Source organism: Notolepis coatsorum (assembly GCF_963971535.1).
Source record: "Notolepis coatsorum genome assembly, chromosome: 3".
Lineage (NCBI taxonomy): Eukaryota > Metazoa > Chordata > Actinopteri > Aulopiformes > Paralepididae > Notolepis > Notolepis coatsorum.
In genome coordinates, this window is record NC_140167.1 from 19,961,704 (window position 1) to 19,989,130 (window position 27,427).

Genomic DNA, 27,427 nt, shown 5'->3' on the forward strand with positions numbered 1-27,427 from the left:
ACATCTGTAGGACTGATTGTTTACAGGTGGGGGGGGGGGGTTGTGTTTGTCAAAGCTGAGCAAGGTTCCAAGACCACCGTCACAACAGGGAGATAACGGGCTAAGCAGGTCAAGATAGCATAATCTAGAATGTGGGAGTCAGGTCACCATGACCTGTAGTCAAGGTTGAGGATGGTGGGAGTAGAGGAGCCCGTCATCTTTGTCCGGTGACGTAATATATCGAATGATTCTGGAGAAGACACACCTGTTAAATGTGTCATTCTGGTCATTTGATCAACTGGTCTTGAATGTCTATAAATATCAAAGGTATTGTGAAATGTTAGAGACGTCCTATCTGATCTTCCTTTCTCCTTGTGACTCCCTAATATTACTGAATAAAGTACCCGATAATCAAATCAAAGTCCAGTCTCCTCTCGACTTCCTTACGATCCCATCAACTATACAGTAGCCTTCGGGATAGGTGTTAGTTGGACAATGGGTATTGGGTAGGCTACCCGTACATGTCCGCTTCAGCTAGGCTAACGTGCAGCCAGATAGCTTTCTACTGAACGCACAGAGAGGAAACTGGTATCTATCTTCTTGTCTCTCTCTCTGGAGAAGACGGTGAGCTGATTTCCCAAAATGTTGGCGTGTTCCTTTAACAACAAAAATCGTCTTAGATCTTAGAAATCATGGGACAAAAAGTTACTCTTTTTGAAGAAGAGAACTGGACACCATGTATTCAGACGTCTACGTGACGTCAGGGTGAAGTTCCTCTGCTCTGCTGCTCCAGGTACCAGATGGAGGATGTGGCCAAAGCCTGTTGTGATTTCCTCACCAAGCACCTGGAGCCGGCCAACGTCATCGGCATCGCCCGCTTCGCCGAGGAGATCGGCTGCACTGAGCTGCACCAGCGGAGCCGGGAGTACATCAATACACACTTTAACGAGGTACCGTGGTGGCAGGGGCGGCCCACACACACACACGAACATACGAACACACACACACACACACACACACGAACACACACACACACACACACGAACATACGAACACACACACATGAGCACACACACATGAACACACACACACACACACACACGAACATACGAACACACAAACATGCGCACACGCACACACACACGCACACACACATGAACACACACACGCAAACACGCGCACACACACGTGCGCACACACACAAACACGCGCGCACACACGTGCGCACACACACACACACACATACACACACACACACACAAACAAACACACGCACACACATTTCAATTCAGTCCAGTTTAATTCAAATATGTATTGTCCCACAAATTCAGCTTTCAGCAAGGCACAATTAAAACTGTAAAATAATTACAATGACTCATACTATAATGAAATACAGGTGCAATATGAATCGATACGATAAACAGAGATGAATGGTAAAAAAATACTAAAACGTAGGATAAAGGACCAAGACATTCCACCCCCTGACCTTTGACCTTCTTCTTAAGTCAATGGCCACATCTTTAGTTTTTGAGATATTCAACTTCTTCAAATGATCATCAATCACAGGCCCATGTGATATCTGATTTATTGTTTAGCTTTTTTCACACTTTCTATACAAGCCAGAGAAGTAATGAAATACACGCAGGAAACGTCCTGGAAAGGTCTCCAGGGGCTTGTTATTGATTTTGATTTTGATTTTATTACGGATCCCCATTAGCTGGTGCCATAGCAACCAGCTAGTCTTCCTGGGGTCCACACACATTGCAAAACAAAATTATTAAAAGTCAGTACTCAACACACAATGCATAATGAAACTAACAATTAAGATGGCTAAAATTACATGCAAGCACAGAAACAGAAAACAAAACAAAAAAATAAATAATACTTTACAGTGTTAAATACAATTTATTATTTTAAAAACGATTATTTTTAAAAGTGAATCTACTGTAAATGCAGCAGAGGTTTTGAGGCAGGTTATTCCAAAGAGCTAATGCTCTAAAAATAAATACTATTATACTATAGCATGGAGACCTGATGCTGCAGTGTCATCAAATGCTTCTTTATACAATATATAAAAAACATTTTAATACCCCATCCGTCACAGCTGGTCAAAACAAAACATCACAAAACAAGCTAGTCAGGGTAATACTAAGGCGACCCGCCCGAACCCACCTTGACCCATCACACTTTGAGAGCATGAGATGGCTAAAGGTGGAAGACAGAGTCAACCAAATAGGGATGTGCCTAGTTCACCGAATCGTGCACGGGGTAGTGCCAGTGTACTTCAACAACTACTTCAACCGTATCAGGGACACTCATGCATATTCAACTAGGGCGTAGCTCAACTGACTTCGTGCCGGTCAGATTCAGGAGTTGTATGGGGAAGGAGTAATTTTTATACTCTGCAGCTGTCTTTTGGAACAGTCTGCCCAGTCAGACCTGAAAATTGCAAACAGTGCTGTTAAATTCAAGTCCAGCCTAAAGACATGGCTCAAAAGGGACTATAATTAACCCAGATACTCAGCTAAAAGGCACCCTTACATGTTTTTATGCGTCTATGTTATGTATATGTGATGTGTTGTGATGTCATGTCTGTATGATGCATGTCTATTCTAAGCATTTCGTTCCCCTACCCCCTTACAAGAACCACAATGGAAATAAGTAGGGATGCTCGATATTGGCTTTTTTACAGATACGATATACCGATATTGTCCAACTCTTAATTTCCGATACCGATATCAACCAATACCGATATATGCAGGGTTTCCCCCCCAAAAAACTGAATAATTTCAGGTAATTAACATTACATATCTCTTGTTGTGGAATTAACACAACATTATGCATACTTTTGACAATAAATCAAATCAGAATTTGTTCTTACTTGCTTGCCTGGGTAAATAAAGGTCGATACCGATATTTTCCGATATCACATTTTAATGCCGATATCGGCCGATAATATCGGACATCCCTAGAAATAAGCTCTGAGCTTTTTTGTGTCCATCCTTGGCAGTATTTCCAGACTGTGCTTCTGTCACATGTTATTTTATATATTGTTAATAAAGTCATTCATTCATTCAGTCATTCATTCATTCATTCATCCATTCATTCAGTCCTCCCATCGCCACCCCTCCCATACTGACTCCTGCATTGCATAATCGCATAATCACAGTGGCTCAGGAGGTAGAGCAGCCGCCTGGTAATCGGAAGGTTCCCAGTTTGATTCCGGCTTCTCCCGGGCAGTGTGTCGAAGTGTCCTTGAGCAAAGACACTTAACCCCTAATTGCTCCCGATGAGCAGGTTGGCACCTTGCATGGTCGCCTCCGCCGTGGGTGTGTGAATGTGTGAGAGAATGGGTGAATGTGAGGAACAAAAATTGTAAAGCGCTTTGGATAAAAGCTGTTATATAAATGCACCATTTACAATTTTACCATTTATAATCACACCCCACCCCTCATAGTTGATTAGTCAAGGTTTTAACGACAGGTTAACTTCTTTTTAGCTTGATATGTAGTATATAATATACCATAATTTCATTCATGGCTTCATCCTCTCACCAGGATCTAATACAGTCCAATGGGGCCCAAGTGATACATGACCTTTTCCAATTTATAAATTTGCATTTATATAGTTGTTTTACCCAAAGCGCTTTACAACGTATGCCTCACATTCACCCACTCACTCACACACCGATGGCTGAGGTGTGTGAGTGACAATTCAGTAGTTAGAGCTTAACACCATGCAAGGTGCCAACCTGCTCATCGGGAGCAGTTAGGGGTTAGGTGTCTTGCTCAAGGACACTTCGACACGCTGCCGGGGCAGGAGCTGGATTCGAACCGGCAACCTTCCCATCACCAGGCGACCCATCTAACCTCCTGAGCCACTGTCGCCCTCATATGTCCCGTGGAAATGGTTGCAAAAACCGTACATCGTTATGGAAAGTTCGAATTTGACCGCTTGTCCTCCTCGCTGACCGTCCTCCAGGTGACCAAGGTGGAGGAGTTCTTCAGTCTGTCTCACTGTCAGCTGCTGGAGCTCATCAGCCAGGACAGCCTCAAGGTGCTCTGTGAGTCTGAGGTCTGTAGCGCCATCTCTCAATCTCATACCGTGTGTGTGCGTGTATGCATGGATGTGTGTGTGTGTGTGTGTGTGCATGCTAAGGCTGTCCCCGAAGCCTGTTTTTGGGATTCGAACTTCGTCAGGGTTTTACGAACGAACGTTCGAACCTTCTTTTTTAATAATTGTTATTTTTTTAATTAAAGTTTTACTTTTTTTTTTTTTTTTTTAATATCCTCAAACTAAATCCTCGTTTTGAATAAAGTGATTAATCTGATTAAATGAGTCTCTTTTTTATTAAATCAACTTTCTTTAATTAATATGAAGTTTTTTTTAATACTATAATATTAGTGTAGCCTAATCTTTATCTGCAACTGTGAAGAAAAACCACATTGGTTCAAACAGAATGAATAGACACATAAAAGAAACATAAAAAAAAAAATATATATATATATATATATATATATATAAAAATTTAAATTCCAATTTGTATTTAGAATTCGAATGTTAACATAACGAACGAACGTTCGAACGTTCGAACATTCGGGCTCAGCCTTAGTGCATGCGTGCGTGCATGTATATGTGTGTGTGCGTGTGTGTGTGCATGGATGTGTGTGTGTTTGTCTGTGCGTGTGTGTGTGTGTGTGTGTGTGTGTGTGCATCTGAAATGAAGCATGTGTTTTGTCCCCGGCCCCAATGTTTATCTCTGTTAGATTCTCAGTATAGTTGACCAACACGTGGATGGTTGAAACAAAACGCTGCATGTTAACATTTTCCAATTCCAACCAACCGACCCGTGTCAGGTGTACAAGGCCTGCACAGACTGGGTCCGCTGGGACGTGGAGGGCAGAGCCCAGTATCTCCACGCCCTCCTGAACGCCGTCCGGATCTACGCCCTGCCTCCCAAGTTCCTGAAGAATCAGCTGCTGTCCTGCCCCATCCTCAGCAAGGTACCGTCCAACTATTGGCCCTCTGTTCCCCGGCGACAGCTTTGCCAATTTTTTTTTATAGTTGTCTATTCACCCTCAGAACCTTGAAACCCATTCTAAACCCAATGTGTAACTTAAAAAATAGTCTGTCGATCTGATAATTAGGTTGTTTTTATGAAATCTGAGGTTTCCAATGGACAGTATACCAAAGTCATCCTTCCCTTTGTTTGGTTGATCATTTGTTCAATTTTGATTCTGTCTTTCTTTCTTTCTTTCTTTCTTTCTTTCTTTCTTTCTTTCTTTCTTTCTTTCTTTCTTTCTTTCTTTCTTTCTTTCTTTCTTTCTTTCTTTCTTTCTTTCTCCTCTTCACTCCTTCAATCTCCAGGCCAACTCCTGTAAGGACTTTCTGTCGAAGATCTTCCAGGAGATGGCGTTGAGGAAGCCCCTCCCCCCTGCACCCCAGCGAGGCACCCAGCTCATCTACGTGGCCGGCGGGTAGTTAGAGCTTAACACCATGTATTCAGTAGTTAGAGCTTAACACTGTGTAGTAGTTAGAGATTAACACCGTGTATTCAGTTGTTAGAGCTTAACACCATGTTTTCAGTTGTTAGAGCTTAACACCGTGTATTCAGTAGTTAGAGCTTAACACTGTGTATTCAGTAGTTAGAGCTTAACACCGTGTATTCAGTAGTTAGAGCTTAACACTGTGTATTCAGTAGTTAGAGCTTAACACTGTGTATTCAGTAGTTAGAGCTTAACACCATGTATTCAGTAGTTAGAGCTTAACACCATGTATTCAGTTGTTAGAGCTTAACACCATGTTTTCAGTTGTTAGAGCTTAACACCATGTATTCAGTAGTTAGAGCTTAACACAGTGTATTCAGTAGTTAGAGCTTAACACTGTGTATTCAGTAGTTAGAGCTTAACACTGTGTATTCAGTAGTTAGAGCTTAACACCATGTATTCAGTAGTTAGAGCTTAACACCATGTATTCAGTAGTTAGAGCTTAACACCATGTATTCAGTAGTTAGAGCTTAATACTGTGTATTCAGTCGTTAGAGCATAACACCATGTATTCAGTAGTTAGAGCTTAACACCTTGTATTCAGTAGTTAGAACTTAACACCATGTATTCAGTAGTTAGAACTTAACACTGTGTATTCAGTAGTTAGAACTTAACACTGTGTATTCAGTAGTTATAACTTAACACCATGTATTCAGTAGTTAGAACTTAACACTGTGTATTCAGTCCATTCATGTTTATAATGACAGTCACACGAAAAGGCTCATCCACACCAACGCACCGCTCTGCGCCGAGGTCTGATTAGATCTGAGCGAGCCCTAACTGAATCTATATGGTCTTGCATTGTAGCTCTATACATACAGTATTTACTTTATACCACTGTTACAACCCTGGCTCACAGGGAAGCAACATAAATGGACACAAACAACCAAGGTCAAGTTTAAACCAAAAATTACATATTTATTAATAAAACAACTGTGAATAAAGGGTAAAGTGTGGTGGTTGGGGAAGACACTGCTCCAACGGTGTCTTCTGGCTAAATGAGTGAGAGCGTGTGCGGGCGGGGGGAGGGCCTTTTTTTTTTTTTTTTTTTACTTTGACCAGTCGGCTGGTTCTTTTCGCGTTTATCGCTTTTTCTGGTCAAGTATGACCGACAGAAACAGGTTGAATGGGGGTATAGATGGGGGGAAAGACACTCTGAGAAAATACGGCTAGTCCGGGAGTCGAACTCGCTACCCTAGATCCGTGACGTGCACGGTTGTCCCCGACGCCGAAATAGCGTTCGAGGTACGCGGTGAGCTACTGGAGCTCCCGGGGGAGGGGCCTTTTAAGCCCACTGCAGGCAGCTTCTCAATTGGCTGTTTTCTGCCAATCTACCCGGAACACAGGGCACACAATTAACTGCAGCGTTACATAACAACCACTAACCCTCGCTTCTCTCCTGTTCAGGTATCGACAGCACTCGCTGGCTACCATGGAGGCCTACGACCCGAGGAGGAAAGCCTGGCTGAAGCTGGCGGACATGGGCGCCCCTTGCAGTGGCCTCGGGGCCAGCGTGCTTTTTGGACTGTTCTACACGGTCAGTAGGCCGACTATAGAGCGGCATCATAATACGTAATTATGGTCACATTAGGATTTTGTTTTCCACTCGCAGTACGTACAGTGTATTAAAGGAACACACCAACATTTGGGGAAATCAGCTTACCGTCTTTTCCAGAGAGAGACAAGAAGAAGATAGATACCAGTTTCCTCTGTGCGTTCAGTAGAAAGCTATCTGGCTGCACGTTAGCCTAGCTTAGCACAATGAATGGAAGCGGACGGGAATGGTGACGGGTAGCCTTCGGGAGAGGTGTTAGTTGGACAATGCCTAGGCTTCCGTTCATTGTGCTAAGGAAACTGGTATCTATCTTCTTGTCTCTCTCTGGAGAAGACGATAAGCTGATTTCCCAAAATGTTGGCATGTTCCTTTAAGAGCTTCTACCTCTTTATTTCCTCACCCTTTTAATTCCGTACGTGAGAACATTGGTGTGGTGGAACTGAGGGTAATGTTCGGGGCGTTCGCCTGGTTTGATTATTATTATTTTTTTTTATATTGAAGTAATTTCACTAGTAATTACAATGATCAGATAGATCGCATTCGCACGCCTAGTATTCTTCTTGCTGGATGCGTCAGAGTAGGCCTAGGCTTAAGCAGTAATTGTTGAGGGAGAAAAGAGAGTTTTTCATTTAGCTACTCCCCCACAGACACATTTCTCTGCCGGAGTGATGTGGATTGAGTTGTATGGTTATTCATCGTAAGGCTTCATTTCATTAAACCTTATTTAACCAGGCAAGCACATTAACCCCTTAACCCTGTCGGATTCATGGGCAGGACCAGTTGATTAGCCGTCTTTCGCAGGCACTAGTGGGCAAATTAAGAAAAAAATCTTTCAATTTCATTGTGTTACTTTACAATGATAGACAGTTTTTTCTTTTTACTAGTAATTAATTACAATGATCAGATTAAGAGTAAGAGTGACAGGAGTTTACAAGTCACTTGTCAAATTTCGATTAAGTTTCCAGTAGGGCTGACCCTGAATAGTCGAATAGTCGACTAATCGATCGAAAGGAGCTGTAGTCGACTGCCAACCTCTTAGTCGAATGCAAAAAATATATATATATATTTTTTTTAAAACATTTTTTTTTTTTCATTCTTTCCAAAAGCCTAGAAGCGTGGCTAACGCTAATGGTGCACATACCAGAGAGGCTAACTGCCTAAGAAAACGGGCACAGAGACACTGAAAGAGGATTTCACCCATCTAATGAACACACTAGACTAGACAAATATCAAGATGTATCCATCAGAGGACAAGAAGCCCTCAGTCGACTCCTTCAGACATTAACACATTAACTGCCACGCTTATATCCATCAATGTATGATCACTGCCACCAGTCTAAGCCTATGGAGATGTTTACCTTCTTTGCAGGGCTATAACTTTTTAAATTGTATTGCTAAATTGACATTACTATGGCCCATTCAACATCGATTATCTATCGTTCAGGATGTAGGAACGTTTTACTTTTTCATTCATAGATTCATACGAAAATACCGTCTAGAATATAAATATGTTTTTATCGTTTTCCTAGAACGCTAGTTATAGGCATAAACGCATAGATTATCAACTGCCGTTTGTTGGCGATACACGCTATATTAAAAATTTCAACTGTACATGATCCTAAACGTTATGACTTATCATGCGCGGATGAACGGGGGGGGGGGGGGTCATTTATAATTCCGTGATCGTCAGTAAATGCTTTATGTAGTATGGGTGATATATTAATCAGAGCAGTTTGCATGAATAATAATAAACAAACGCGCTGAAAATGACGTCAGCGTCCTCTTACCGTTCGCCGATGAGACTGGAGGAAAAAGATCCCACTTATTTGACGGCGATCTCCTAGATCCATTTCCGGTTTGTATAATCATAATAAACGCCCAAATCATATCGATTATTGCGTTATGGCAGCGATCGCTACACACGGACGTGTGTCTATAGTCCCGCAACAATATGTGAGTGCCGGACGCATTTCCCCGGTGCACCGAGATCGACTCGATCCATTTCCGGTTGTAACTCGCCGATCATCCACCAGGCCGCAGTATTGAAGCGTTGCAGAGTTGTGCAGGCTCCCACTGTATCAGACCAGGCTCCGTGAGGGCATTCTGAATACCATGGCGAAAAAATGAAATATGATCTCAATAACGTCGTACGCCGTGGAATGGCAGAATTAGCATGAACTTGAATCACGTTGTACGACGTTTTTGGAGCAGGATGTGTTAAGCACCCCCCACAACCCAAATGGAATAAAAAATATATATATATATAGTAAATAATATTTGTTTTTTTGCTAGTCGACTATCGGCAAATTTCGGCCAATCAAAGTCGACTATCCAAATCCTTAGTCGGGGACAGCCCTAGTTTCCAGTGTATAATAAAATGCTCACAAATCCAGCCACTTGCGATTCCATTCCTCCTCTGTGTGACTCCAGGTGGGCGGCAGGAACCTGTCTCTTCAGAGCAACACGGAGTCCAGCGCTCTCTGCTGCTACAACCCCATGACCAACCAGTGGACCCAGCACGCCTCCCTGAACAGCCCCAGGAACAGGGTGGGGGTGGGCGTGGTGGACGGCAGCATCTACGCCGTGGGCGGCTCCCAGGGCTCCACGCATCACAACACCGTGGAGAAGTGAGGGGCTTTTCACATTCCTTTTTCAATGTTTAAACTTTTTTTATTATTTAAAAAAAAAAAATGTTGCAGCATTGTCCTGTTTCACACTCTAATTATACACTCACACCTGCGAGCTGCCCGGTGCCACTACAGTCTCCTACCTACTGCTGGCCGCCGGGCAGTTCCACTGGAGCGGTTGCTGGTTAAAGGAGCTGTAAGTGGTATTTTTGTTTAAAGTAAGTGTTAAATAGCTCTACATTCTGACAGCCATCACTGATATAGTGTGTTTGGTCAGTAACATGGGTCTCCCAGTCCCTCAACTCTGCAGTAAACACAAAATAAATGTTCTGGTATCCCTTCTCACTTTATCCAATCAGGAGAAATGATAAAAAAAAAAAAAAGGATTTTATTTTTTTAACTTATTTCAAGAAATCTTGCCAAGCCAAATATACTGGCAGATTATTTTTACTTGTTTCAAGCACATATTTGTTTTTATTTCTTATATTTGACCATTTTTGCTGTGGAGTTCTCTCTCCTGATTGGATGAAGTGGGAATGGGATACAAGGAAATATATGTTCTGTTTACTGCAGAGCGGAGGGACTGGGAGACCCATGTTACTGACCAAACACTCAATACCAGTGATGGCTGTAGTAGGAATGTAGAGCTATTATTTTAACATGTAGACTACTTATTTTAACAAAGAAAATACCACTTTCAGCACCTTTAATCACTCAAGGGCACAGTAATTGTTGAAGGAGGTTTGAAGAGATTTTTTCATTTAGCTACTCCCCCACAGACACATTTCTCTGCCGGAGTGGTGATGTGGATTGAGTTGTATGGTTATTCATCGTAAGGCTTCCTTTCATTTAACCTTATTTAACCAGGCAAGCACATTAACCACTTAACCCTGGCGGACTTACCGGCAGGTCCATGTTGATTAGCCGTCTTTCACAGGCACTAGTGGGCAAATTAAGAACAATTCTTTCAATTTCATCGTATTACTTTACAATGATAGACAGTAAGTAGGAAGTAGGAGAACCAAACGTACCGTACTTTTCGCACTATAAGCCGCACCTGAATATAAGCCGCAGCAGCTAAATTGAATGATGTGTACATATATAAGCCGCACTGGACTATAAGCCGCAGGTGTTTTAATGTTTAATTACCATATGTAATTAGCATTGGGACACAATACTGTCGGACAAATAACAAGAATTAACTCATTTACAAGTTGTATTAAGTTTAGCAAATAAGGGAACAGATAAATAACATTTCAATGCAGTCAAAAAAGCAATATTTCGATTTTTACATTTTCGGGTTTGGTCACGTCGAGTCACATATAAGCCGCACCGTTATATAAGCTGCAGGGTCGAAAAATGGGGAAAAAAGCCGTGGCTTATAGTCCGAAAAGTACGGTAATTTCAGCTAAATATATCTCTCAAAGACACACACACACCACATAGATTAGATGTTGTTACCTCTATCGAAGTATAGATAATGATGATATAGAAGATGGATGATGGATCCATTTAACCTGGAGATCACTCAGGAAGGTTGGGCGCTATGCCGCCTCACCTAATTAGCCCACAACACAGGCTCCTTCAGAACGTGTTGGAACACAGTACCCAGGAATGTCGATCCTGTCGGGAATGCCTTACATCTCCCTGCCTCTCCCACTGAACGGCTAATGTGGAGGAGTTATAATCTCTATAGGAATGCCGTTTCAAGATTAATAATCCAGTTTGGAAATTAATAACATGAAGTAAATTCCAAGAGGAATGTCTGTCTATTTTGATAATATATACACAATATATATATATATATATTTGTTTTACTATGCTAAGAACACACTTGACGTGCTTCAGAAGTTGCCTTGTCTCTACTACAGCATAGGGTATGAGGGATGCTATGTGCCACAACACAATATAAAATATTGATTGTTTATTAGTCTACCCGTGTTTGTGTGTAGTGTTTTTTGTATTTATAAAAAAGAAAAAGTGAATTGATTGCTATCTGAATCATAGAAAAGCAAATATTTATGCTAGAAATATCAGGTTTCTTTCTGAAGGATCAATTGAGAATGTCAGGTTGATACTGTATCACATGGGCCATTACCATGTAGTCCAGTACGATGAACATTAGGGATTAGGGAACTATCCGCTGTCATTAACCGGATGAAAAGAGGTAAGCCGTGTTTTTCTTTTGCTCTTCCAGTGGTCTGCCATGCACACAATCTCCCCGTTTCACATTCTGATTATCTGTCTCTCAACACAATATAAAAAAAAGTCCTTCTGAATATTGGGATATTTCTTTTGTGGGTATAAAGTAACATCCTATATATCTCAATGGTAACTAGATTGGTATACTATACTATACAGTAAATAAAAGGAGGTTTTAACATATTTGACCACTGACTACTGACCATACCTAGACAACCTATCCTTCCCATCCTTCTCCCAAGAACACGTCATCAAATGAAAGCTACAGAAATGTTTTAACATCGCGAAGCGGTCAGTGGTTTGTATTTTTTTTTTTTTTACCTTAATTAATAATAACTTTATTTGTATAGCACCTTTCATACAGGGGATTGCAGTTCAAAGTGCTTAATTAAAGGTCCACAAGGTTTTTTTTCAATAAAAGTCATTGTTTTGTATTTTTAATCAAGTACTTTGGTGCACCACTTTCTGCCCTTCCAAAGTACAAGCTGGTTTTGGCTGGGCTCCACCCTTTGACTGACAGTCACCCACCTGCACTATAGCCTATCTAAGAGATGGCAGATACGCTAGCACGGAGGAACACCGCAAACGCAGAAACGCTACAGTAAAATAGTAACGTTAATACACTATTGACACATGTGCAAACAGTTGACAGTTGCTGAGTAATGATTTGACAACTTCTGTCCATAATAAATATAACCCTGACAGTGAAGGATGTGGGTCAATGGCTCAGCTTCAACTCCCGTATGAAATGCATAGGAGGGTCACACACACACACGCACGCGCGCGGAGCACGGAGGAACACCGCAACCGCTAACGTTAATACACTATTGACACAGACGGATGACTGAACGAGGTCCTACTGATAATTAACTAATTACGACTTATGTACTTACTGATTCGATACTTTCTTTCGGTCCCGAAGACTTGGTACAGGCTAGCTCCCTTCACTGCAGCATTATAAAGTCCTTGATTCTCAATGTCGTCTTTGCAAAAATCCAAAAACTAACTTGGCCCATCAAGTCAAGTCAAGTCAAGAGTTTTATTTGTCACGGCATACAAGGCATACAGTGAAATGCGGGTGGTCATGCCTGCAGCGATTGTGCAATAATACAAGTAATAAGAATAAGACATAACAGGTATAATGTACATAAAGTAAAAAAAATGCATGGTAAAAGACATGCTAAGGTCCTGCGATAGTGCAATACAGTGTTAAGCTTGATTGATTGATTGATTGAAAACTTTATTAACAGATTGCAGAATGGGTACAATACAGTACAGCTCAATACACACAATTGTTAAGGGGATGCAGACCAGAGAAAGACTTTCGTCTTGTTTACATCAGGGTCCCCCATTTTCAATTCATCAGGACATATATGACATACATGACATACAGATAGTCAGTACTGCTACATCTATACATTTATGACATACCAGATTTGCAAATACAGTACTGTTTGTGATACAGAAGGAGTCAGGAAAAGGGAGTATATACATTTGACGTAGAAACTGTACATTGGAGGAGGTTGGGTGGGGGGGGTTGGGTACACTGGGATATTGACAACCATACTGGGTAATCTACATTGGAGGTGGTTGGGGGGGGGGGGGGGGGCACACTGTATAAACAAGCAAAACTGTACATTGAGGGGGGGGGGGAGACACTGTACAAACAAACAAAATTGTACATTGGACTATTGACAAAACCATACTAGGTAAATGACTGTACATTGGAGGGGGTTGGGTTAGGATATTTACAGGGGCCAGTGTTGAATTGCAGTCTCCCGTAGGTGTCCCTTGAGAGAGGTTTTGAAAGTGGGTAGTATTACTCACTCTTTGGGTAGGGCGTTCCACATTGATGTGGCATAATTGCGAAACGTGTTTAGTCCCTTATTTGAGCCGAATCTGGGTTTAACATGATTTGTGGAGCTCCCTCTGGTGTTGTGATCGTGGTATTCACTGACCTTTGGGAAGTATTTTGACATGTACATGGGTACCTTGGTCGTGTAGTGTATCTTGTAGACCAGGCCCATTGCAAGTTGCTGTACTCTGTCGTCTACTCTAAGCCATCCTAGGTTGTCAAAGTGGGCAGGGGTGAGGTGGGTTCTAGGAGTAAGGTCAAGCAGTAGTCTGACCAGTTTGTTTTGAGATGTTTGTAATTTTGTTTTTAGCGCCTTTGAGGTGCTTTGGTACCATGAGGTGCAAGCATAGTCGTAGTACCCCTGAATGAGTGCTCCTGCCAGAGTCTTCAGGGTATTCTTGTTTACCAGAGAGGAGAGAGGAGAGAGCTACGGATGAGGCAATGGGTATTATGTACAATACTATACAATATACAGTTATACTATATATCCTTATGCTATCTTGCTATATCCATCTATTACTATACAAGAACCACTCCCGTTCTTTTTTTTCTTCTTTTTTTTAGTGACCTTTTCATTGTGTAAAGTGACCGTTTAGTTTGAGCGTGTACAGTATAGTATGTGTGTTGTGTGTGTGCTCATGTGTGCTTGTGTGTGGAGAGTTCAGTGTTCAAGGCTCTGATGGCCTGGGGGAAGAAGCTGAGCCGAAGTCTCTCTGTCCTAGTTGCTGGTGTGCACAGGCATTTGTCTGACCGCAGCAGCTTGAACAGGCTGTTGTTGGGGTGGTGAGGGTCTTTCATTATTCTGCAGGCTCTGGATTTGCACCTCTTGTTATATAAGTCCTGCAGGGGTGGTAGTGTTTATTAGGGCAGATATTGTTTTTAATTTAAGAGCTGATCTCAACGAGGATGATCTTGAAGCAGTGTGGGCAGATATTTTATTTCCCAAAAGCAAGCCAATATTGGTAGGAGTGTGCTATCGACCACCAGAGCAGAATGATTTTGTAACCAAACTGGAAAATCTGTGCTCCAAACACAACGACTTTGTGTCTGGTGAAGCCATAATTACTGGGGATTTTAATATTGATGTATCAAGGCGTGGCCACCCCTTGAACAAAGCCTTTCAGGACCTTTGCTCCAACCACAATTTTAAACAACTAATTGATAGACCCACACGAATAACAAACTCTTCCAGTTCCACCATTGACCTGATATTAGTGACTGACAAACCTAAGATAGCCAACAGTGGGGTAATACATTGTGGAATCAGTGATCACTCAATTACATTCTGTACACGAAAGATGGTGAAGGCAGCTATTGGCCACCACAACACTGTCAAGATAAGGTCAATGAAAAATTACAACAGCGAAGCTCTAAAAAGCAGACTCAATTCCATGGATTGGACACCAGTATATCATAGTATGAACGTAGATAAAGCCTGGGGTCATTTTAAATCTTTGTTTCTGACGGCAATTAATGAAAGTGCACCAGAAAAAACAATGAGAACGAAAATCAGACAAGAGCCCTGGATGAACCCAGAGATCCTGGCAGCTATAAAGTCCAGACATGACACATTTTCGAAATTCAGTAAAAACAGGGTTGAACAGGATTATGAGGAGTTCAAGAAGAAAAGAAATGAGGTCACGGGAATGATCAAGAAAGCCAAGGCTGAATATTTTAATGACAAAATTATCGAGAATAAATCAAATCCACAAAAATTATGGAAGTGCTTAAAGCAAACAGGGTATGGAAACAAGCTCAGGACAAAAGCTAAAAATATGATTCTAGACATAGGAGGCACAGTGATTACAGGCAATAAGAACATAGCTAATTGTCTAAATACGTTTTTTAACACCATAGCGAATACCCTAGTTAAGAGACTGCCAAGTACAACTGACATGTATGGGGAAAAACAGGTAGGGGAGTACTACAAACAGAAAGGTATCCAGACAGATTCCTTCTCCTTTGCGAGTGTGACTGAGGACACAGTTTTGAAAAAACTGAGGGCGCTCAATCCTAACAAGGCAACAGGACAGGACAAGATACTTGCTAGATTTCTTAGGGATGCAGCAGAGTCCATCACCTCCGGCTTAACACACATTGTAAATCTATCTATCGGTCAAGGACAGTTTCCCTATGATCTCAAACAAGCCAGAGTCATTCCGCTTTACAAAAAAGGCAATAAATTAGACCCAGGGAACTATAGGCCTGTGTCGATTCTTAGTGCAATATCCAAAGTCATAGAAAGGATCATTAATGATCAAATAAACGAATACCTCTCTACAAACAACCTGTTGTACGAGCTCCAGTCTGGATTTAGAACATCATATTCCACAGACACATGTTTATTATATCTGACAGACCAAATTAGAACAGAGGTGGACAAAGGTCAATTCTGTGGGATGGTTTTAATAGACTTACAAAAAGCCTTCGACACTGTTAACCACGACATACTTTTATATAAACTGAAGGCTATGGGTTTTAACAGTATATCCTTAAGGTGGATGGAGTCTTATCTGAGAGGCAGGAAACAAGTAGTGGAAATGAATGGGACCATATCCTCCTCACTCCAACAGACGTGCGGGGTGCCGCAAGGAAGTATTTTAGGACCACTTTTATTTCTTTTATATATCAATGACATGAAAACTGCATGTGATTGTAAACTGTTTTTATTTGCGGACGATGCTGCACTCATGGTCTCCCATCAGGACAAAAGAGAAGTAGAGAGGTCACTCAGTCTAGAGCTTGTCAAGATCAGTCATTGGCTGGTCGAAAACAGGTTATCCCTACACCTGGGTAAAACCGAAGCTATCCTTTTTGGCTCGGCCATACGACTTAAGAGGTCTCCTGGGTTCAAGGTAGTGGTAGGAGATATCGAGTTAACAGCAAAGGAGGAAGTCACATACTTAGGATGTATTTTGGACAACACCTTATCAGGGGTGAGCATGGCACAAAAGGTGGTCACAAAGATCAATCAGAGAATAAAATTTCTCGGTAGAGTGTCCACCTATATTAACAGGTCAGCAATGGAAGTCCTGGCAGGGGCACTGATCCAATGTCATTATGACTATGCATGCTCCTCCTGGTACACTGGCATCACAGTAGCACTGAAAGGTAGGCTACAGACAGCTCAGAACAAATTAGTTAGAATGATTTTAAAACTCCATCCCAGGACTCACCTTACACAGACACATTTTAACAGCCTCAAATGGCTCAGGGTTGAGGAGAGGGTCTCTCAAATAAAACTTAACATAACACATAGGATACTCGGGAATACTGTCCCTCAGTACCTCAGTGGATATTTTAACATGGTAAGGGATGTACACGGACACGCCACCAGGGGGAGCCCTACAGACATCGTCCCAGTGAGATGCAATAGGAAAATTGGCCAAAACGCATTCCTATATTCAGCAGCAGTACAATGGAATAGCCTACCAATGGAGTTGAAGACCATAAGCCCCTTCTCCACTTTTAAATTAGCTATAAAGAGGTGGATCATAAGTAGCAGAAGCTGGGAGTAGTGAAAAAAGGGTTTTAATATGTGTTGTTCCTTTTTTATTCTTTTATTGTCTATAAAATGGAATATTATTGTATGTATTTTTTTGTTTTTATACCACACATCCTGACATACAGACACTACAAACACCCACGTCCACACACCAGTACATAAATCCACTGACACCAATGATGAAGGACCACAATGGAAACAAGCCTATGGCTTTATTGTGTTTTTTATGAAATCCTATTGGTAAATGGAGAAAATGTATACCTGTTTTCATATTGTGATCCAATGTATATGTGTGATTTTTCCATTCTAAACCAATAAACTATTCAATTCAATTCAAAAGTGCAATACCCGTAGTACGCTCAGCTGAGCACACCACTCTCTGTAGGGCCTTCTTGTCCTGTGCCGTGCTGTTTCGATACCAGGCAGTGATGTTTCCAGTCAAGATGCTCTCTACAGCTCCGGAGTAGAAGGACTGGAGTATCTTCCCCGATACTCTGAACTTCCTTAATTGTCTCAGGTGGTAGAGGCGCTGCTTCGCCTTTTTTACGACTGAGTCTATGTGTGTTGTCCATGTCAGGTCCTCTGAGATGTGGACCCCCAGGTACTTAAGCTCACCCTGTCCATGGTAGCCCTGTTTATCCACAGTGGTGTGTGTGTCCCCTGCTGTGTTCTCCTAAAATCCACGATCAGCTCCTTGGTTTTACCAATGTTCAGGAGTAGGCTGTTGTCCTGACACCAGCGTGCCAGTACATCAACCTCCTCCCGGTAGGCCTTCTCGTCGTTGTTAGAGATCAGCCCCACCACCACTGTGTCGTCCGCAAACTTCACTATGGAGTTGTAGCTGAACCTGGCCACACAGTCGTGTGTGTAGAGTGAATACAGCAGAACACAGCCCTGGGGGGACCTGATACTCAGGCTGAGGTTAGACTAGTGTATTCCTGGCGTTTTTTTATACGTTTTTGACGACGTATCATGTCCTATCTACACAGAAACGCGTTTTTTGGCGTTTTTTTGTGGATACGGCTGAAACGCAAAATTGTGTTTGCGTTTGGAGATACGCAAAAAAACGAGTCGACAAACAGCGTGTAGTCAGCACGCTAGCCGTTGTTGCGAAAACGCCCATGCGCAGTAGATACCATCTGCGTGCCCTTCCGGTGACAGCAGAGTGTGTGTGTGTGTGTGTGTTTGGGACAGAGCTCCGTGTCCCAAATAGCTTCAGCTACCATGTGTTGTCAAGTTATTGTTATAAGGACCCCAGTCCAAGCTACAACAGTCTGCATTCCCTTAACAATTGTTTGTATTGAGCCGTATTGTATTGTACCCATATGCAATATGTTAAATAAAGTTTACATCCATTCATTCTGCTAGCATTACCGATGGCATGAGCAGCTGGCTAACGTGAGCTATCAGGATTCAGACCCTGTTAGCTCAGAGTTCCTCTTTCAACTTAACAAGCATTAAACAAAATGGCCCAGTCATCTATTCACCTTTGTTTAATACACACAGCGTTGTCTCTAATGTTATCTAACTACTGATAGCTCGCGATATCATCAGTTTTGATGCTGGCTAAGTAGCGTGAGCTAACGTTAGCTTCTAGCCACAATGCTATATGTTATAATGGCATACTCCATTGACGTTAGCATGCAGCTAACAATGCTACAATGATACCGATCGTTTTTTAGCCTAAACTATCCGCTCTTGGTGGTCACTTGTGTTGATGTTAGTTTTGTTTCATCAACAAATGACAGGCAGAACACACAGTGAATGTATCCGTTTTGTTTATTGCACTTTTATTAGGCTTTGCTGAAAAAAGAATTGCTGCATTGAGCAAGATGGTGGCGCGGCATAGGCGCCTGCCTTGTTGACATTTTCTTTGCTGGAGCTTCCAGGAAGTGTATTGGCACATTCGTTCTGATTGGTTGAAATTGCCTTCATGTTTGCCACCTACTGCCACCTACTGCTTTGGCAGTGTACTTCATCAGTGTGCTCTGGTGACAAAAACGAAAAAAAAACGAAAGTGTGACTCGAGGCGCATGACGTCGCGGCGATACGCGGCGATGCGTATAAGAAAACAATACGAAGATGATACGAAAGGTGTAACCTCAGCCTCAGGGTGATGGTGTTGGAGGTCTGACCCCCCCCCCACCCTGACCGCCTGAGGCCTTTCACTCAGAAAGTCTAGTATCCAGGCGCTCAGAGCGGAGCTCAGACCCAGCTCATCAGGCCCATTGCTTGTGGGGCACGATATCATTAGGAAACGAAACGAGTGCAAGGACGTATTCGCTGCTTGGCAGCCAGGAACAGCACATGTCTTGCCCGTTTTGCTCATAATATCAACGTTATGCTAACGCACGCGAATCACAGTTGATTGTGGGTGGTGGCTACAACGACAGTAGTGGCTGAGGTATGCAGATCAGCGCCTCTTACATGTCACAGATCCAGTCAATTCAGAAGGGCTTGTTTCAGTGGGGGGGGGGGCGTTCTTGTCTCAGCTGAACTGCAGAAACTGCATTTGGTACAGATTTCACATTTTGTCAGTGTTACTGTTGGTACAACCCCACATTGCTTGAAAACAATGCAAAACACTGGAAAAGGCCATTTTTACAATAGGGGACCTTTAAAGGTACGAGAATTTAAGATAACATTCAGCCACTAGATGGCGCACTAGAGCACCAGCATGTAATTCATCCAATCAGGTACATTTCACGTGGGGAAATGGGAAGTAGGGAAGGGATACATGCCTGCAACATGTAAACACAATAACATTATTTTTGGACTTGCAAAAAAAAAAGAATCATCAATAATATGTTGGGGAAAAATCAATACTTTTATTCCGCACCTTTCTAAAAAAAAAGCTCTGTGGATGTATTATTATTATTATTATATTTCTTTATCTATAGCACCTTTAACTCTATTCGTAATGTTACAATATTCCAAAATGTACAAGTCATACATACCACACCGAGTCTAACTTTTACGGTATGACAGAGACATAGAACGGACATATAGACCCTTGAATCCTGAACCTCATATAGCCAAGTCAGTCTCCTGGGAGACGATGTGGGCATACAGTGGGCGTGTTAATCAATACCTGTTCTGAGTCCTCACACACAAGTTCTATAGACCTTCTCTCTCTCTCTCTCTCTCTCTCTCTCTCTCTCTCTCTCTCTCTTCTTCCGTGTGGTGGTTACATCCCACTTGGCTTTAAATAAAGCTTGTCAATAGATACCAAACATGGTTGTTAGCTTAACCTAATCCACTTAAAGTTGCCTGGCTCATGCAGATGGAGGTCGTCTTCTACGGCAGCGCCGTCTCTCACTGAGTCCATCTCATCTGAGCTCCAGGTGTCACTCGGCTCAAACGCTCGTTGATCACGTTTTATTGTGTGAAGGAGTGAGAGATCTTGGGTGTATTTGATCCCCCCCCCCCCCCCCAAAAACACACACTCTGCTTGGATTTGATTTCCTATGAAAAGCCCTCGATCTCAAATACGAGATCAAATTTACCTGTTAAGATGGAGATTTTGAGAGTCAATACAAGGTTAAATGACCTGTTACAATCGCAGTCCAAAATGTAATTGCCTGTTAAGATTGAGATTTTAAAACTCAATACAAGATTAAATGACCTGTTAAGATGGAGATTTTTAAAACCCAATACAAGATTAAATGATAGTACTGATATTTGAAAGGGGAACTTACTTATTTACTTATTCAATGCACTGTAGTGCTAAACGTTAATACAAGATCAAATTACTGAGATAGATTGGGAGATAAATGTTCTTTATTGTCCGCGAGGGAAATTCATTTTGCTCCGCTCAGTACACTACATACAGACAAACAAGACAATTAATCAATACAATGAGTCAATAACAACGCAATAAAACACAGTACACAGTAAAAAAAAGGACACAGTAAAAAAACAGGAGGTATCTTGATTTTAAAAGAAAAAACTGTGTGTGTGTGTGTGTGTGTGTGTGTGTGTGTGTGTGTGTGTGTGTGTGTGTGTGTGTGTGCGTGCGTGTGCGTGTGTGTGTGTGTGTGTGTGTGCGTGCGTGCGTGCGTGCGTGAGGTGCTATGATTGTGTACCCTTAAGTGTTCCGTGCTGCTTGGCCCCGATATATTTTATTCCCTGTTTATGTAATATCATTTGTGGAACCAAATAAAGTATTAAAATATATGTATGTACGTACATACATGTGTGTGTGTGTATGTGTGTGTGTGTTGTGTGTGTGTGTGTGTGTGTGTGTGTGTGTGTGTGTGTGTGTGTGTGTGTGTGTGTGTGTGTGTGTGTGTGCGTGCATGGGGGGGCTGTTAAGAGGTACTTGTTCAGTGGTTCCTCTATGCTGTGTGCTCACTATCCTGACTAGAGTCCCTCTCCTCACATTGTCTTCCTGACAGGTGGGATCCAGAGTCCAACCGCTGGTCGTCTGTGTGTCCCATGTCGGTGGCTCGCCTGGGGGCCGGCGTGGCAACGTGCGCGGGATCTCTGTACGTGGTGGGAGGCTTCGACGGGCAGAACCGCTGGAACACAGCTGAGCGGTACCAGCCTGATACCAACACCTGGCACCAACTGGCACCCATGAGCTCTGTGCGCAGTGGCCTGGGTGAGTGAGTGTGGATCTGTGTATTTGTGTATATGAGAGAGAGAGAGAGAGAGAGAGAGAGAGGGAGGGAGGGAGGGAGGGAGGGAGGGAGAGGTGTAGTATATATATGTGTGTTGTATGCATGTGGTTCTGTGTGCAATGTCTCCCTGAACACCTTTGTATGTGAGATCTCATCTACTGTATATGTCCCTCCAAACTGTCTGGTTATGTGAGTCTATAATAATACATGGTTTACAGTATGATTCTATTCTATGATAATACATGGTTTACAGTATGATTCTATTATAAAGCATGGTATACACAGTATGATTATATGATAAAACATGGTATACACAGTATGATTCTATGATAATGTGTGGTCTATACAGTATGATTCTACGATAATGTGTGGTCTACACAGTATGATTCTATAATAATGTGGTCTCTATACAGTATGATTCTACGATAATGTGTGGTCTACACAGTATGATTCTATAATAATGTGGTCTCTATACAGTATGATTCTATGATAATGTGTGGTCTCTATACAGTATGATTCTATGATAATGTGTGGTCTATACAGTATGATTCTATGATAATGTGTGGTCTCTATACAGTATGATTCTATAATAATGTGTGGTCTCTATACAGTATGATTCTATAATAATGTGTGGTCTACACAGTATGATTCTAATATGATAATGTGTGGTCTCTATACAGTATGATTCTATAATAATGTGTGGTCTCTATACAGTATGATTCTATGATAAAGCATGGTATATACAGTATGATTCTATAATAATGTGTGGTCTACACAGTATGATTCTATAATAATGTGTGGTCTACACAGTATGATTCTATAATAATGTGGTCTCTATACAGTATGATTCTATGATAATGTGTGGTCTATACAGTATGATTCTATGATAATGTGTGGTCTCTATACAGTATGATTCTATAATAATGTGTGGTCTCTATACAGTATGATTCTATAATAATGTGTGGTCTACACAGTATGATTCTAATATGATAATGTGTGGTCTCTATACAGTATGATTCTATAATAATGTGTGGTCTCTATACAGTATGATTCTATGATAAAGCATGGTATATACAGTATGATTCTATGATAATGTGTGGTCTATACAGTATGATTCTATGATAATGTGTGGTCTCTATACAGTATGATTCTATAATAATGTGTGGTCTCTATACAGTATGATTCTATAATAATGTGTGGTCTATACAGTATGATTCTATAATAATGTGGTCTCTATACAGTATGATTCTATAATAATGTGGTCTCTATACAGTATGATTCTATGATAAAGCATGGTATATACAGTATGATTCTATGATAATGTGTGGTCTCTATACAGTATGATTCTATAATAATGTGTGGTCTCTATACAGTATGATTCTATGACCATGTGCTTCATGGTCCTATGGTCGCGTGGTTACATGACTCCTCTCTGTGTTCCCAGGTCTGGTGTGTGTGGACGCGTACCTGTATGCCGTGGGGGGTTATGACGGGCAGAGCCAGCTGTGCTCCGTGGAGCGCTACAACGTGGTCAGGGACCTGTGGGAACCCATGGCCTCCATGCAGCACTGCCGCAGCGCGCACGGGGCCACGGTCTACCAGGGGCGTGTCTTCGCACTGGGTCAGTCCATCTCGATATGGTATTCACTACAGAGTGAATGGGTGGATTTAAAAATAATAATAATAATAATAATAATAATAAAACAGGAACAATTTTATTCTCATTATGTAATATTGACAACATACAGCTTAAAGACACGCTGAGATTTTTTTATCGTTTGACTTGAGGACAGTGTAGATTCGACCACATGATGCAACGCATGTACAATAACAATACAAATAAGGAAGTTCCAGGCACTCTTCTTGTATATAAAAAAGGCTTTAATAAATAGCTTAGTTCATTGTAGAACCATTAAAAAAAGAAAAAACATGTTTGCCCTGAAGAAGGCCGATAGAGAGGCCGAAACATGTTGGTGTTTTTTTTTAATGGTTCTACAATGAACTAAGCTATTTATTAAAGCCTTTTTTATATACAAGAAGAGTGCCTGGAACTTCCTTATTTTTATTCAACTGGCTCCCCTTATCCAAGAGCACCTTCAAAGAAACACTGGATTCACACCACAAAGACGCTGCAGCCCTCCTTCTTGTTCAAACATGTACAATAATGTTGAATAAATGTAATTTAGTGGCTGAGTAGAAGGTCCTCTTTGCCAGGACTCTTATTCCACATAATTGTATATGGTCCTCCTTTCAAAATCTTAGGTAGTGTATCGCAGGTGTATTGCCACAGGTGTATTGCCGGTGAGTGACATGTTTTCATTGGCAAATTTTATGTTTAAGGAGTACTTTGACATTTTTAATTAGAGTAGATTATTTTTCTTCACTCAACATGAAAAGGTTTACACATAATGTCTCCCAGAAATGGCAAGTTATCTTTTTTAGCATTCCTCATTGAAACCCAGGGGCAATACTAGCATAACGCTTGCAGCTAGCTGTGCTCCTTGGTTTCAATGAGGAATGCTAATAAAGCTAACGTGCCATTTCTGGGGAAACTGAAGGACATGTGTGTGAACGTTTTCCTCCAGTGAGACAAACGTCAAGTGAAGAAAATCAGTCAACTGAAATTCAAAATGTCAAGGTACTCCTTTAAGACGCCCAAGGTCACAGCAGGGTAATGAATTCTTTATAGGCTTATTGATGGCATCATTAGTAAATGGATCGTGTGCTTAAAGAAGGAAAGCAGGCTCCTGGTTTATTGTTACCCGTGTTGCAGCGCTAAAGGTGTAAACGTCAATTTTCAGAAGCAATGTGTTTTTGGCACCATGGAACTGAAGGACCGAATTATACCAAACCAGGCAGACAACATCTTCATACATCTGATGTTTTTGATCTTACATTAGAGTAAATAATACTAAAGTGTGTGTGTGTGTTTATCTATGTATGTGTGTGTGTTTATCTGTGTATGTGTGCATGTGTGTGTCTGTGTGAATGTGCGTGCATGCATGTGTGTGTGTCTGCATGTACCTGCATGTGCGTGCGTGTGTGTGTGTGTGTGTGTGTGTGTGTGTGTGTGTGTGTGTGTGTGTGTGTGCGTGCGTGTGTACATGTGCGTCTGTGTGTCGGTGTGTGCCCAGGCGGTTTCAACCACACAGGCTTCCTGTCCAGCGTCGAATGCTACTGTCCAGACACCAACCAGTGGAGCCATGTGACGGACATGCCTGTCGCACGCAGCGGCATGGGCATCGCTGTTACCATGGAGCCCTGCCCTGGCAACCTGCCAGAACAGGATGAAGAGGAGGAGGAGGAGGAGGAGGAGGAGGAGGAGGCGACATAGACTCACCATGAAAAGAACAGAATGAACTGTTGCTCACAGGTGCTGCATTTCAAGAGAGGACCAATCACATCCCACCTGGACTGTCGCCGTGTCTCTCTCCGTCTGCTGTGGGATTTAGCAACATGGGGATTTTGCTCTTATGTCACGCTCAGGTTGGGATTCCCTATGAATAATTATATGATTGAATGATTCCCTATTCCCAGTTCTCACTCATTGACATTCATTGACAATACAATGAATTGAAAATGGGGGACCCTGGTGTAAACAAGACAAAAAAGTCTTTCTCAGGTCTGCATCCCCTTAACAATTGTGTGTATTGAGCCGTACTGTATTGTACCCATTCTGCAATCTGTTAAATAAAGTTTTCATTCATACATTCACACAACAGATGGACAGGTGTGGAGAGGGTTTACAAGCAATTATAGATAATGTTGAGGAAAAGTCTTATAAAAGGTAGAACAAATCTATACAAGGGTTCAAAATAGGTTTAATGCAGAACATTCTAGACATGTTTTGATGGCTTTGGGTTTTGTTGAGTGTTTAAGGGTGGTGAGATATATTTCAATGTCTTTTCTAAAAAAAAACTATGAACAGGGTAGTAACAGGTTGGAAAGGAATCCCATCTTCAGCACGACATAAGAGCAAAATGGCTGCCGTGTGGTCAATGGTATAGGTCTGGTTTGTGTGAGAATGTCCCAAGAAGATGAAACTAGACCTTTTTTCAAACTTGACGACATAAACATCCTAAATGGGCCCCAGGTGTATTTCCTGTTGCAATGTTTGCTAATATCAATAGTGACAGGAATACAGGAAGTAGACTCGGGCCTGAGCTGCTCCTCACAGCGTCACAATTCCAACGAAGAGGTCCATACGATGTACAGCGGTTCTACACGTGGCGTAAGTGGAGGATGGAAGGGGAACAGAGTGGTTGACGGTTTCAACTCGACAACATAATAAAACGTTCCGAATGTGACTACGTTCGTCGTTCGATAGCCTGTCAGTAGTTGATATTTGATCTTTATTCATCGGTTGGCAAAGCACTGCAACAGGAAGTTAACTGCAGTTCAAGCTGTTCCAGCAATTCCACTGAAACCATCTTTAAGTGACAACATAGACTGACCTCACAATTATGGCTGGGTTATTTGGGCAAAATATTACATCGCAATATTTTCTTTAATTTTGGTGGTAAAACGGTATTTGACAGTATTTGGAGTACAAATTACAATGTGATTACAGTATCATAATACAATTGCTGACGATGGTATTAGAAATAGTTTGTCTAGAGTCAGTCACACTTTGTGCTGCCTCACTGACGTCATTCCTCATTCTCTCTCTCTCCGTTTCTCTTGTCTGTTTTCGCCCCCTAGTTTTACTGAACGCTGTGTTTTATTACTATTTCTACACTATTTGTATGGGCTATACATACTTGCTGTATGTGGAGCCTGCGGAATGTGCTGTATGTCCAGCTTCCCTGTATGTATGTATGTCTATGTGTAAATAAAGAGAAATATGTCCCTTCAACAACCCTCTCATCGTCTCAGTTATAATGTGTGTGTGTGTGTGTGTGCGCGCGTGTGTGTGTGTGTGGCCTGGTGTGTAACAGCACACAGTCAACCACTAGATGGTGGAATACTTCCAAAAACCGCAAGATTTCGACATCAGAAATACCTCTCCGTTCATCTCAGCTTTGCAACGAAAGAACAACCATCCCAGAGACCACCAAGATTCGAATAGATGAAATTAGAAGGAGAGAGAGAGAGGAGGGGATTTCGACTTCAGCACCAAATCGCTGCAGTCACACACACACACACACACACAAAAAAGGACACATTCCCACTCCACTCCACATACCAGCGTGGCAGATTACAAACATGGAATGTTCCGTCGGTGTTGTGAACATTCCGTGCCTTGGCTATGTTGTGCGTCCTGCGTGTGGAATGGATGGAGAATGCTGCCGACGCGGTGGTATTTTATGCCTAGGTGTGTGTGTGTGTGTGTGTGAACTGGGCCACACGAACGAGCGCAGGCGAGGGGACTGGAGAGCCTGGCCCCTGAGGACAACCTGTTCTATATTCTGAAACGCAGAGAGCGAGGGCTTTAGCGGCGTTTAGTCGTCGGCCCCTGGCAAGACGTCCGTACAGTACGTCCCCGCTCTCTGTGGCTCACCTGAGATTATCTCAGCGGGCGACCCGAGAACATTGT

At 42.0% G+C, this 27,427-nt stretch overlaps 1 protein-coding gene across 1 annotated transcript in view; it reads left to right on the plus strand.

Annotated features, from left to right (window-relative positions):
- Positions 1 to 26,729, plus strand: part of keap1a (kelch-like ECH-associated protein 1a) — a 32,053-nt gene extending 5,324 nt beyond the window's left edge. Inside the window, exons 3-11 of the mRNA XM_084309945.1 lie at positions 773 to 929; positions 3,961 to 4,053; positions 4,836 to 4,982; positions 5,347 to 5,456; positions 6,933 to 7,062; positions 9,511 to 9,707; positions 21,667 to 21,872; positions 23,336 to 23,512; positions 25,026 to 26,729. Coding sequence (XP_084166071.1) covers positions 773 to 929; positions 3,961 to 4,053; positions 4,836 to 4,982; positions 5,347 to 5,456; positions 6,933 to 7,062; positions 9,511 to 9,707; positions 21,667 to 21,872; positions 23,336 to 23,512; positions 25,026 to 25,225 — 1,417 coding nt within the window. The 3' untranslated portion in view covers positions 25,226 to 26,729. The remainder of the gene's footprint in view (positions 1 to 772; positions 930 to 3,960; positions 4,054 to 4,835; positions 4,983 to 5,346; positions 5,457 to 6,932; positions 7,063 to 9,510; positions 9,708 to 21,666; positions 21,873 to 23,335; positions 23,513 to 25,025) is intronic.
- Positions 26,730 to 27,427: the final 698 nt, after the last annotated feature.